Genomic DNA, 13,032 nt, shown 5'->3' on the forward strand with positions numbered 1-13,032 from the left:
TTAAAAAAAAATTATGTTTTATTAATATTTATGTATTTATAATTTACTAGTATTATTTTTCAAGCTTATAATTTATTAATATTATTGTGTTTATTATATTTTTAATATTTATAAATATGATCCTATATTTTTAATATTTACACGTTTCTTCCATGTTTCTGTTTCCTATGTTTTTTAGAATTTGTGTTTCTCCATTTCTGTTTCCGTACATTATATTGAATTTTGAATCTTATTAGGATTGAATTAAATTTGAATTTTAATTTAAGAATTTAGATGATAACTTAATATAATATTCAAATTAGACTCATATTTAAAGTTAAATAGGGTTGGAAACCCTCCCGCCCCTTCCCTCTTCCACCTCCTTCATCTTTCCTTTTTCTTCCATTTTCCAAACCAAATCCGGTCTCATTTTCCGATTTAAACCTTAATCAGTAACAAAAAGAACTAGATCTAGAGGAGGAAGAAGGAAGATTATCTTCCTTCTTTGCTTTATTCCTACTTTTTTAGCTTTTATTGGTATTTTGTTTCTTTTTTTCAGTTGAACTTCATACTTTTCTTTGGATTTTTTTTTCCGTTTGTTTTGCATCTGTGAGCTATATCTCTTTCATTGACACTTTTTCCGGGTTTAGCAAAAGCGGAAGCGTCTTATCTTATACGTAGATCTGTAGATCTACGGGGTTGCACCAATATAAAGGACTCACATCCGAATAGTCGGAAGAAATTAGATGATGGTGATTGGTTTGAAGCTGCTTTCAGGTGGATTTGGATTCGAGAGAAGTATGAAATTTGTTGTCCTTTTATTTTAGATATACCTTTTATGGTATTTTTTGCTCTTTGTAGTCTTTATATTCCATTTGTGGTATTTTATGCTCTTTGTAGTCTTTCTATTCCCTTTGTGGATCATATATTAGGCTTTGGCCTATATATGGGTAATGTTTTAATCCTTACTATTGTCATGTTGTACTCGTATTTGCTTATCTAATGAAATATATATGCATTATTATAAAAAAAAAGTTAAATAGGGTTAATATTTTATTTTTTTATAATATTTTAAAATTGATCCGTATCTTACGATTCGATTCACGAGTCTCGATTCACAAAATGAAATTTTGAGTCACGAGTCGTATCCCGATTTAACAACTATCACCTCAACTCATAGAATAAAAATTAAAACCCAAAACACATGAATACATCTAAGAACATACAAGATGAGTTGGAACCTCCCAACATAGGACTAAATTGAACTAAAAGCTCAAATTGATAGTTAAATCTCAAACATTGATCATATATTAATCTCTGACACCAACCATGAATTCTAAAAGATATAAGGTTTAACTAAACACTACATTCAACTTTCGTCCATCTTGAAAAGATAAAAGCATTCCTAAATACCTCATATTGATGAGGTGTCAAACAGTATAATCAATATCCTTCTTGTAAAGCACATGGTTTGCAACAAAAAAAACAGTATCAGATTTCTCTACTTTAATACGCGAAACCACACGGGTTTTTTTACGGTTCCAAACACAATGTAAAAGAGAGAGCAAAAGCAAAAGCAAAAGAATTCATTGAGATATTTCTTACTGTTAAGTGCTAAAGTCTTTCTTCGACTACTGTTTTAGTACAACTTTTACCGCTCCATTCCAGCACTAATGTATCTTTGTGCTCTTCCGTTCTATAAGACTTCTCTGGGTTTATGAAGCATCTCGTGATCTCCACCGTGCTTAACATGCCTCTTTGTTTACACTAAAACAAATCTACGACTTAGAGTACAATTTGAAAGTTCAGGAAGAAGTAGAGTTGTGACTTGTGACACCATTTTTCAAATAGAAATATAGAGGTAATGTAGGTAAAAACAAATTTCTGATTAGCAATCAATTAGTTCATGACTCAGAATTTCAACTTACATCGGGAATCTCAAATTCACCGTCAATTGCGTCGCATGTATCTAATGATAGTCGTCGGAGCAATGGCAGCTGTATATAGTGATCATAAAGTGAATTTATTAGCATAAAAGCATAAGCATGCATTGATATATTTCTACTAGAGTACCTTTTTAGCAGCAACAATAATGAATAAGCTGTGTATCCCCTTGCCCTGCGCAATGCCATAAGATTCTAGCTCAACAAGTATATTCATCAAACAGCTACAATTTTATGAAATTTTACAAAAAGCAGTGAACTATTTTCCATTTTAACATTGGGAATAAATGAATGGTATCAGCCAGATTAGCATTCAAAGGCACAATTATAGGAATTTCGCAGAAGCATTCTTGTGCACACCAATGTATCTAATCTACACTGTACATGCTACAGACGTTGAAATCATGAAATTGCTTGCCAGCAGTTAAGTTCATTCCGGCTTCTAATAATTATTTCAGGATTTTGATTGGACTTGAATTTGGACTTAGAAAAGAGCCAGGTAAGAACCACTGTGACTTATGCAAGGTAAGTAACAAAGGGGAGTAACATCCCATTAGAACTGTAACTTTATGGGGTCAAAAAAAATATATTAATTAACAATAGGTATCAAAACAATAATTTATTCAGAACCACACTTGTAATTTACCAACCAATAAAGCAGAAATTGAAGGCAATGGACGCCGCCTAACGCGGCATATCTGGCGCGTGTACTCCACGCGCCAGATCTGGCGCATCAGCGCCGTCCGTGCCATTCAATTTTCTACTTTTTGGATTTTAGGGAGTTATCAATTCTATGTTACTTAAATCTGTAACAAACAGATTTTTGTAATAACCACCATAATGGTTTGTAACAATCACACATAAGATTGTAACAACCAAAAACACATAAGATTGTAACAACCAAAAACCTCCCACTAGAGTTGGTCTAAATACACGACTCACATTATGACGCAATAATACATCTTCAAGAGCTCTACAGTTATATAGACAAGAAACTTCAGTTTGTGTCACTTCACCGCAATCCTGCATGACAAAACGAACAGAATAAGGGCAAAAGCAACCTTCTAGAAAGGTGAAATGTTTGTTCAAGGAGTTCTTATATTAAGCAGCCGGTCTTCCATGTCATCAGAGGACCCCCAATTCATATTTGGACACGTGTAGTGTGACCCCACGTAATAATTAAAATAGTGAGGTCTCTTATAATATATGTGGGTCCGTGTTACACATGTCAAATATAAAGCATTTAAGAGGTTGCACTAAATATACTAAATTAGTCCACATACAAATGGCAGCACACAACCGAGATTTTTTTTTTTATTAGAGAAATGCATTTAGTCAAGAGCACACAACCGAGAAAATTCATTCTTAACATTAGATGCTCAGAGGCACAAGTGAAATAACAGAAAAGAATCTACATCTCAATTATAATGGAGATTTTTTTGAAAAGCAATGGAGGAAAATAATCAACTGACAGAGAGAAACCTCAAGATGGATAGACGTCAAGCCAGGCCACCCATTTGAAATGATGCGCAAAGAATCTACATAGATCACAAACAAGAAAGTAGCTATTTGTTAACATTTAAAGCAGTATAAATATCCTGAGAGAAAAATGTCCACATACAGCAAAATGTATAAATCCACAATGAGATGCGAGAGAATATTTACTGAATGAAATGTAGATAGATGTAACTAGTAAGTTGTTCTTAAACCAAAATCCTGATTTCAAGAAGATAGAAGAAAAGACGAGAAAGGTAATCAATTTATCACACATACAGCCAACAATAAAACATGAGCAATTTCCTTGGCATTAATGAAGGCTAACCTGGATTGAGAAGCCTGCATCCTACCAATGCAAATTCAACCAAGTTCACACAGTTGAGAATAAGAACATCCAAATCATTATTGGTCACCCAAGGAGCTACCCTCTCGAGCCTCAATTTAGTTAGATTTGGAAAACAGTTTCTGAAGCTTGATATAGATATATCACCAAAGCAGTAACATAGACCCAGTGCTCGCAAGTGCTTCAAGGCCATAATATTTATCACGATAGTGTCAGAGAGCATCTGTAAATAATGAAAATCAGTAAACTATAAGGGCATTTGAATTTTAGTGAGGCATAAGAAGTACAAATGATAATGGTTTTAACTCAGTATGAGCCAAGCAACATCACCTTACAGGTATATATTGAAGTAGCTAAAGAAGTAATAATAGTCAAGATATCTAAACACTTCACAACAACACCGAAATCATACATGTAATTGGCTTCCAGAGACATCCATCTGGTTTTGTATTCCTTCTTTCTTAATAAAAATAAGATAAAGAAAGGTTCTGCAGATGACCAGACACAAAAGGCCAAAGTTCGACTTGCAAAACTAATTAATTTCTTGGCAAACATTTGATCTGTTTTCGTTTCCTGACAGTAACATTTATGCATTTATAAACAAATGGAGAAATCGATAGGTGTGACAGAATAGTATATTGACTGTCTTCACAAGTTCAAAATAGTTATGGAGTACCTTTATTGATATATACCTGAAAATAAAGGACTACTGACTCCAGCATGGGACATGTTGTGGGAAGCAGTCTCAGGGCATCTTCATTTAATGATCCACCCAAGCCAATTTGGATTTCCCTTAATGATGTTATTGCAGGCTTTAGAGCTTCCAAAGACAACCAAGAAATTCCCCAACCAAGTACAATCTTTTCCAATTTGCATTTCTTGCCTAACTCAGAAAAGAGTTCCCTGTGTGAATCTGCTAACCCACTGTTATTACTTCCATGCTGACTAAGATTTTTACAATCCTTAGTATTCAAACATTTCAAAGCAGGATTTAAATTGACAATGTGAGCTAAAGCATCTCCAGAAATCTGCAAGTATACAGAACAGTTCTTTTTAATAAACATAATAACACAATTAATTATTCATACACCAGCTGCAATGACAAGAAAATATAGAAACTCCAGTTTAGTGACTTTCAGCCGAATAAACATCTTAACCGCAAAGATTGCCATTGTACAATAATTAATTCACGAGATAATACAAGTGGAGGTCATTATACAAAAGGCCACCGTTGATGAATGAATTAGGTACACTAGAAAAAACAAAGAAACTGAGAATTCAGTGCAAGTTCAAGGAAGAAAAAAGGGGAGAAGTAGAATACCAAAGGCATCTGTTTTCTTTTTCATTATCCACATGATGACCATTGTAAGATTTCAACTTGCAAGGCATGTTAACACAAGAAATGAACAAGCTTTTCTATTGTTCTTTGCATGTTAAAGGATTCTGTGAAGACTATTATTTAATAATCAGAAATCAGAATCATGCACAAGGGGATTTCACCCCTAGAAGCAGTCCCACTCAAATAATTTGACACAAGATGACCATGGAGCAAGCAATCTATGTATATAAAGACAGTGACTGACTACTTAAACCTCTCGAGTTAGGAGACCTTATTTGACAAGTTTTCATGACTTACCATGGTTTGAGAAATATCAAGAAACTCTAAGGAAGAACTTGAGAAACTATAAAGAGCATCATCTATAAGATGAGTTCCCCTCAAGCAAAGTCTTTTCAATGTTTGTGTTTTGGATAAAAGGTCACGTAGAGAATTTTCATCAACACCTGCAAAATAAATTTAAGAATGGCTTAAACAAATTTGAGTAAAATATTTCATGGTGCCAATGCCATGCCCCCAAAATAAAGTAATATTAATATATATGGCAAGAGGCCGCTCCTAAGACTCGAACCCGTGACCTCTTGGTCACACGACAACAACGTTTACCGTTGCGCCAAGGCTCGCCCTCAGTACACCCTTGTGGTGGGACCCCTCCCCGGACCCTCACTCAGCAGGGACGCGTAATGCGACCGGGCCGCCCTTTTATACAAACCAACCATAGAAACTACATATGTCAAAGAGAATCATCAGCCAACACATTAATTCTTCCAAACTTTACTTAAGGTCCTCAACCCATCAGTCCATCACTGCACTCAGCCCCACTTTGTAAGAGGACGTCACATCCCCAAACTTCCTGACATCTGAGTCGGGGCTTAAATTGACGATACATAAACAATTTGATAGTTTTATATTGACAATCTCTTCAAATGGAAATTGATAGGGACTCACCCTTGCAACCACCCATATGAAGTGTTTGAAGTTTAAAGGCCAATGTGCTTAAACATCTCTTGCTAGATTCAGAATCTGAAGGACCAATATTTGAAGCCGGCGAGCAAAGAGCTTGAATTGAATGTATTCCAAAGGAGGTATCACAAACTATAATCGAGTGTAGTTTAAGGCATCCATTTATGAGAACTGATATACCAATATCTGTTGCAGATATACAACCTTTAAGATTTAGGTATTGCAAGGAAACACATTGCTTCGTTATACATTGAAGATACAAATCTGGAATAAAGAATACAAGAATTCCGTAAGGTGACCAATGAAGAATTAGAGGAGAGAGAGAGAAACCATCAACATAAGTGATTGTGACATGCATAGTTAGGCAACATTTTCCGAAAGACAATCTAAACTATTGGATGGACTATAGTTGATATAATAAAAGATTGTGGATGATCATAAAACTCAAATTAAATTGATTTAACCTAAAAATATATTAAAGCAGAAGTCAAAATTGGCCAGTTCAAGTTAAATTTAATTCAGCTGCAATCCAACCCACAAACAAAATATTTTCTTTGTGCAGCGGTAAAAAAGAAACATGTGTTTTTTGGAGAGAGATACTATTTCACCAATTGAATCACAGGTATCTAACATATTCATACCTAATGATTTTCCACTACAATAATCTAGATAATTATAATTTGCATGCACACACGCAAATACTTTGATAAGGATATGATAGCTAACTAGAGCAACATTTATGTCATTATCATAATGGCATATCACCATAAAACACAGCATATGGACAAAGTTTTTCTAATCAAAATATGGAATGACTTCATCAAAGAAGTGTTGAATAAAAAATTATAAACATCTCACCAGAAACATCACTTCGACCCTCTAATATGAGTCTCGTTATCCTTGAAAGGCATGTCCGTGGAGAAAAAAATCCAGTATCGAAGACATCATTACCACCAAGCCAGGATACTGAAATAACACTAGTACATACAACTGTCACATGTTCCGGTATGAGAGGAGTAACATCAACAGCTATGTCAATCTCACTTATGAGCGGACACTTCTGGATCAATATGAATACATTGGTTGACATGAAGTTTAAAAGATATGAGGCTATTAGTTTTCTTAAAGATGGAAATGACTTCGAGAATAACTCGATGGAAGATTTAAGACGTAGCCTTGGACACTTTGAAATATCCACCTCCTCGACTGCTTCAAAAGAAAGGCTTGGTGACAACCCATACAAGTCTCCACTTGGAATTTGAAGCATGCTCGGAAGGTCAAAGGTAATCAAAGACTGTTGAATGATATTTCTTTGTGTGGAGTCCACATAATATTCAGGACGGAGCAAAGAGAGGAAAAGAATATCCGATGTCACTTGAGGACAACCTGAAATGTTCACTTTCTGTGTAACAAGCAAATGTTGCAACCATTAAACCATCCAGGAGACATGAAAATATATCGATTGTTAAGAGATTAATGAAGGAGAATTGACAATGATGTAATATGACGAAAGACTTTGACATAAATTTAAATGGTTCACATTAATCACATTCAACCGTTAATGTTTTGCAGTATCCACAGAAGGTGATAGATATATGCACACTTCAAATTACCACTAACTATAAGTTTTAACATGAGATTACTGTAGAGCATAAATGTTTTCTCATTCAGTCTTTTCCAATTTTCAGATAGTTAAACTTAAATCAAATGGTTAACAAAATAAGTGCTAAAAATTCTTTTATTGGACACCTCAACTAGGGTCCAAGTAGGGCCACTTTATTTTGTTAGTTATCTGCTGATTTCTACATTACTTTAAATCCCAATAGGAGACTGATTTAGTTATATTAGGAATCCTAATTATGTTTTTTACTTCCAATTTTGTAATGAACTTGTTCCATTTAAAGGACAATACAATGAATAAAACGATAAGCAGAATTTTATTGTTATTGGAGTTCTCTCTTAACTAGGTCCGAGGTTTCAGTCTCCCTTTCACGAGCTAAAGGTTATTCAAAATAAGTTGATCAAGAAATAATAACAAAGAGAAAAGACAGCTACTACAGCTAAACTTTTCAGTTAATCGTCCCGTGACAAGATTCGTGGCTATGGAACATAACAATAAGTCCACTCCCATACAAGCCGTTGGCAAAATGTGAACAACCTATCTTACTGTACAGTGTCAAAAACTTGGAAAACTTTTTGTACAGTGTCAAAAATATTTGAAAGAAAAGAAAAAGGTATAACCAATAGTATAATGTCAAAAACTTGGAAAACTTCTTTTGTCACTTCACAAAAGGTAAAGAATTTGGAAGTTAAAAATTGCTCTCTTTGAATAAAATAATATTTTAACTGAGAATAAATTCAACTTTTAGGAGAATCAATCTGATACACCATAAAGTCGGAGGTTTGAGATTTTACAACAAAAAAGCATTTAAGAATGCAATTCTATCCTCCATTGAAACCAAACAAAATTATAAAATAATTAGATGATGTGCAGAGTAGAGATAGGTAAAGTATTACTTTAGAAGATTCTGTCAACCGAATACGGAGATGCCCAAAGCTACCATCTTCAAAGATGCCTGCTGGATATGGAGGTGAAATTTCCACCAATCTAGATATTTTCTGAATGCTTTCTTTGGCAAGCTCTGAAAAGTAGCAACACCTTTGTTTTCCTAAAATATGACCAAATTAAATGAGCACCAATATTACAATTAATGAAAATATATAAAAATAAATGAAAACTCAAAACTACCATGCATATTCATATCCGCACCTGCAATATACCATAATGGCAAGAGACAAACCCGAATCTGTTTAACACCAATACAGAAATTACTAAATTAAATTATGAACAATATTTTTGGGGAAATACAGATGTACAAAAAGACTATTGTTGTAGTTATCTTATCTACCAGTTAGCAAAATAAGAACCGCTAATTATTTTTATGATGTTTTTCCAAAATCTAATCTGTGAGAGTCACGGGCTCAAGAAGATTGTCTCATCGTCCATTTAAGATAGAAAATGAATATTTATCAAAAAAGAAAAGGAACAAATGGGAAATATGATTGGTAGAGATAGAGTATGAAGCAGTATCTTCTTCACAAAATAGACTATAAGACGTTAGTTTTGGCCATCTAGAGATTTCTGAAGAAGTAATTCGATTACTTGAGCTATTATTTCTATATTTCAAAAGAACGAAGACGCACTAATGGAACTCGTTAGGATTAGCAAACTCCAGTTGCCCAATCATAACTCATTAGGATTTTCATGCTCTTTATTCATTGCTTGCATCATTTCATCAAACAACCAAAGATTGATTTTTTTAACTAATACTTTTATCATCTTTTCAACTGAATGTCAAAATACTGCAGTTTGTCGAATCTTAATTCTTAGAAAAGTGCATGCAACAGCAAAGTAGATTCTGTCAGATATAATTTACAACACGTAAGAAATTTAAGCTTAGTTGCCAGACAGTAGTGTCTATAAACAGAACGGCATCATATCAATAGAAATTTTATGGCAATCTCATATTTTACAGGCATTGTTTGCGACAATGATAACTACCTGTTTTAGCAGGCCTTTGGACTGATCCTCAACTTCGTTCGGAAGTTCCAACTGTTCTCTATTACTATTACCATTGAGCCAAACTAAAAGCGCATCAGAAAGATCCATCTCACTGTGAAACACAAGATATCAGAATCTCTACACATAATACATATGAAGTTCAACATAAATCATGCAACGGCAAAGAAAATTAGTTAACCTTTGTATTGTCAAATGAGGATGCTTTATGCAACAGAGTAACAAATTATAGGGGAAAGCTCCAAAAAAGTTACTGGAGATTGCCTGCATCTGCAATTAGCCAGCTGCCTTTTATCAGCTTATTAGAACATAGGGAGATACCTGAGACATCTTATTACACTAACATTATTTCAAGTGTAAAAGAGACCAATTATGAAGCCTTTCCAATGCAGTTTGTTGGCTAACGGGAGGAAATTATTCTAACTCCAGCAATAAGCCATAAAGAGCATCAATGCAAAATTGTAATTTTCTGTACTACTTTATTCATACACTAGTAACACAAATCCAATCTTCAAGTTAGCATGTTCAAATGCTCATATTTAGCTTGAGTATCTAATAAGACATGTACGGACTTCCCATTTAACCATATTTGAGTATCTGGTTTCCTTCACATTCTTGTAGATTCTGAAAATGAACATAGAGAAATGGTAGGATACAAAACCATCAACAGAAGAACCAATTATTTGATTCACGATGTAGTACTGAGAAGTAAAATGAAAGTTGAGCACATACAAAATTTCTTGCTAGATAGAGCGCACATATTTCTGGAAGGGAATCATTTCCTGCAACATATATAAATGATCAGTTATAGTGAATGCTATAACACACTGCAGTTAAAAGCATAAGCAGCTGGAGATAGCATCTATCAAATATCAGATATCTACTTACCATGCCCTCTACAAAAGTTCCAAATATCAATCAAATCATCAAATTGAAGCTCAGGATTGTTGGATGAAGCTACGGCATTTAACCAAGCTTTACACTTTGATAGAAGTGATTTTGATCCAAAATAGAGCGCATCCTGGAAATGTTAGCCAAGAATGAGAATCATAATATTCATCCTGTCTGTAAAACTAATGAACAACTGTTTAAGTGCAAAATTCCAGGATATGGCAAAAATACTAGGTGAGTGGTCAATCTGCCTTGTAATTCACAGGAGGCCAGAGGCTCAGATCCTTGCAACCTCAACAGAAAGAGAGAGAAAGGAAAACAAAAGACAAGCTAGATCAAAACAATTCAAATCCTAAAAAATTTCTGGAAAAAGAAAGGATTGTTCATGAAATGTCATTAGAATGCCCTGTACTGTACACCATTTTTAATTCTATTCATCTAAGCCTTTATCACAAACTAGATGGAGCTAAGGTCTTTTTCTCCATTCTACCTCTACTAAGCCTTATTCTAAAACTAGTTGGAGTCAACAGTGTATCCTTTTCTTATGCCTCTTAGGAACAATTTAAGGTTGCTATGCTTTTCTGTACCCCTATACAATCCTAAACTACATGTCATTTTCTCATCTTTAATGTAATGTCAAATAATTTCATCTTTTACACTGATATTTTTAGAAATATATAATATACATGTGTAATTTATATCAATGTCCCTTCAATTGTTTGTCCCAAGGACCTACATCAGCATCCTATAAAATGATTGTAATATATCATCCTCTACTTAAAGAAAATAAAGGACTCTGAATATACTCCCCAAAAGCTTAACCTTAACTGCAAATCAATTCAAGTTGATTAAACAAATCCTCCTACATTCCTCTCCTCTTTCTTGACACTAAAGCATATTTGTGCACAAAAAGCATATTTGTGCACAAGGTTAAACGGGTAATTGCTTATTCAAGACTAAGATTGTGACTGTCATGGAAATATAAAACGCAAGGACAAAGCTATTTTGGCTCTTTAATGCAAGGAATTACACTGCAGGGAATAGCAACATTGTTAAGATAAGCAGGTATTTACCTCGACATGAGAGAGGAAATTTCCTGATGTGGAATTCATTGGGAAGCCATAAACAGATCTCAAAATGTTTATAAAACCTTCAATGGTCCACTCAATCGACACACAGTTTAGGTTTGATTCACTGCAAGAGGAGTAGAGCAATTCAATTAACAGCCATCGGGCATAAGTATTTTCAACTCAAACAGGCATAAACATTAAATATGTACCACTATGTCAAAAACTTTACAAAGTTGAACAAATTTAGGCACTCAAAATGACCAAGGAAACGTGAATTCAGTAAATATTATAGTTCTAGTCATAATTAAATTCAAAAAACATCTGTTGCTTTCTGTTTCCAAGAACTATTAAAAAAACTATATAGTCAAATTTTCTTAGGCAAGAAATTGAAAAGAATCAAAATCTTCTTAGGCCAAAAGATTCCATAAAACATTTACGATTAAAATATTTCAGAGTTCTCAATATGAATGTATGATATACAGAATCTTTAATAGCACTCAACTCAATCATATAACTATAATCTCCACATAAATGAAAACAATCATAAACGGTATAATCAAGCTTAGGTTGGTTATACACAAAGTTTCAAGTTTACCGGAAGCTTCCACTAAGAAGGCCTTCAAAAAATGAAGAATCCTCTACAAGCCTGTGAACATAAAATTAGAAGTGAAATTTTTTCATAAAGTGAATGATCGAAATGAAAGTAAAAAAAACTAACATATCTCGATGCGCTTGAATTTTGACGGTTTTGCAGCTTAGTATCGCTGACAAATCCGAAGAATTGATATCTTTTATTGTAATAAAAATTTCATTGTTTCCGATTGGATTGGGCTCAGTCTGAGTGCATGAGAGAGTAACAAAATCTTCGTCGGAGGATGACGCCATGGAATAGAATTAGCCGATAGAACACAAATGCATGAGAAAGAAGAGACGGAGGCTCGGTGCCGGTGGAGTTCGTTTGGCTAGTGAGAAAGCAAGAAAGGAAGTTATAGGCATGAACAAAGCACAGTGTTCTTTAACTACTAACTAATTAACTAAATGGATAATAATAATAAATAATAATAATAATAATAATAATAACAACAACTAGGGGTAAATTACACCCTGGCTACTGAACTATACCCATTTTTACAATAAAGCCACTGAACTTCAATTCTTTCCCGATCCTTCCCCTTTATCATTAATTTACTACCAATTTTACCCTTATTAATATATATATATATATATATATATATATATATATATATAGATATAGATATTTACCACATCTATTTAGAAAATCCACGGCGGTACAGTAAGCTGCTGTTCCGGTGGTCGTGACTACCACCTCTGACACCGTAGTCGTAGTCATGTCCTCCCATTCTTCCTCAGACCTAGAAGCTGAAGGAGGCGGCGACACAACAGGATCCCGGATGACCCGGGGCTCAAAC

The 13,032-nt window shown here is 34.1% G+C and overlaps 1 protein-coding gene across 7 annotated transcripts; it reads right to left on the reverse strand.

Moving 5' to 3' along the window:
* Positions 1-1,325: 1,325 nt before the first annotated feature.
* On the reverse strand, positions 1,326-12,596 carry LOC136209504 (BTB/POZ domain-containing protein FBL11-like). 7 transcript variants are annotated; one of them, XM_066000981.1, is made up of 20 exons: positions 12,321-12,596; positions 12,198-12,248; positions 11,606-11,726; positions 10,530-10,662; positions 10,374-10,423; positions 9,823-9,911; positions 9,624-9,735; positions 8,832-8,868; positions 8,579-8,730; positions 6,920-7,463; positions 6,047-6,247; positions 5,399-5,544; positions 4,455-4,790; positions 3,745-3,985; positions 3,588-3,638; positions 3,405-3,460; positions 2,865-2,945; positions 2,053-2,097; positions 1,908-1,976; positions 1,326-1,746 (listed from the first exon to the last, which is right to left on the reverse strand). In XM_066000981.1, exons 1-20 carry the CDS (start codon positions 12,485-12,487, stop codon positions 1,594-1,596), a joined length of 2,835 nt encoding a protein of 944 aa, XP_065857053.1. In that variant the 5' UTR covers positions 12,488-12,596; the 3' UTR covers positions 1,326-1,593. The 7 variants fall into 7 exon arrangements, 5 of the variants coding, with proteins under 5 accessions (XP_065857053.1, XP_065857050.1, XP_065857051.1 ...); XM_066000978.1 differs by having other exon boundaries at positions 6,047-6,325; XM_066000979.1 differs by lacking the exon at positions 3,588-3,638 and having other exon boundaries at positions 6,047-6,325.
* Positions 12,597-13,032: the final 436 nt, after the last annotated feature.

The sequence above is a fragment of the Euphorbia lathyris genome, chromosome 10 (genome assembly GCF_963576675.1).
Source record: "Euphorbia lathyris chromosome 10, ddEupLath1.1, whole genome shotgun sequence".
Classification (NCBI taxonomy): domain Eukaryota; kingdom Viridiplantae; phylum Streptophyta; class Magnoliopsida; order Malpighiales; family Euphorbiaceae; genus Euphorbia; species Euphorbia lathyris.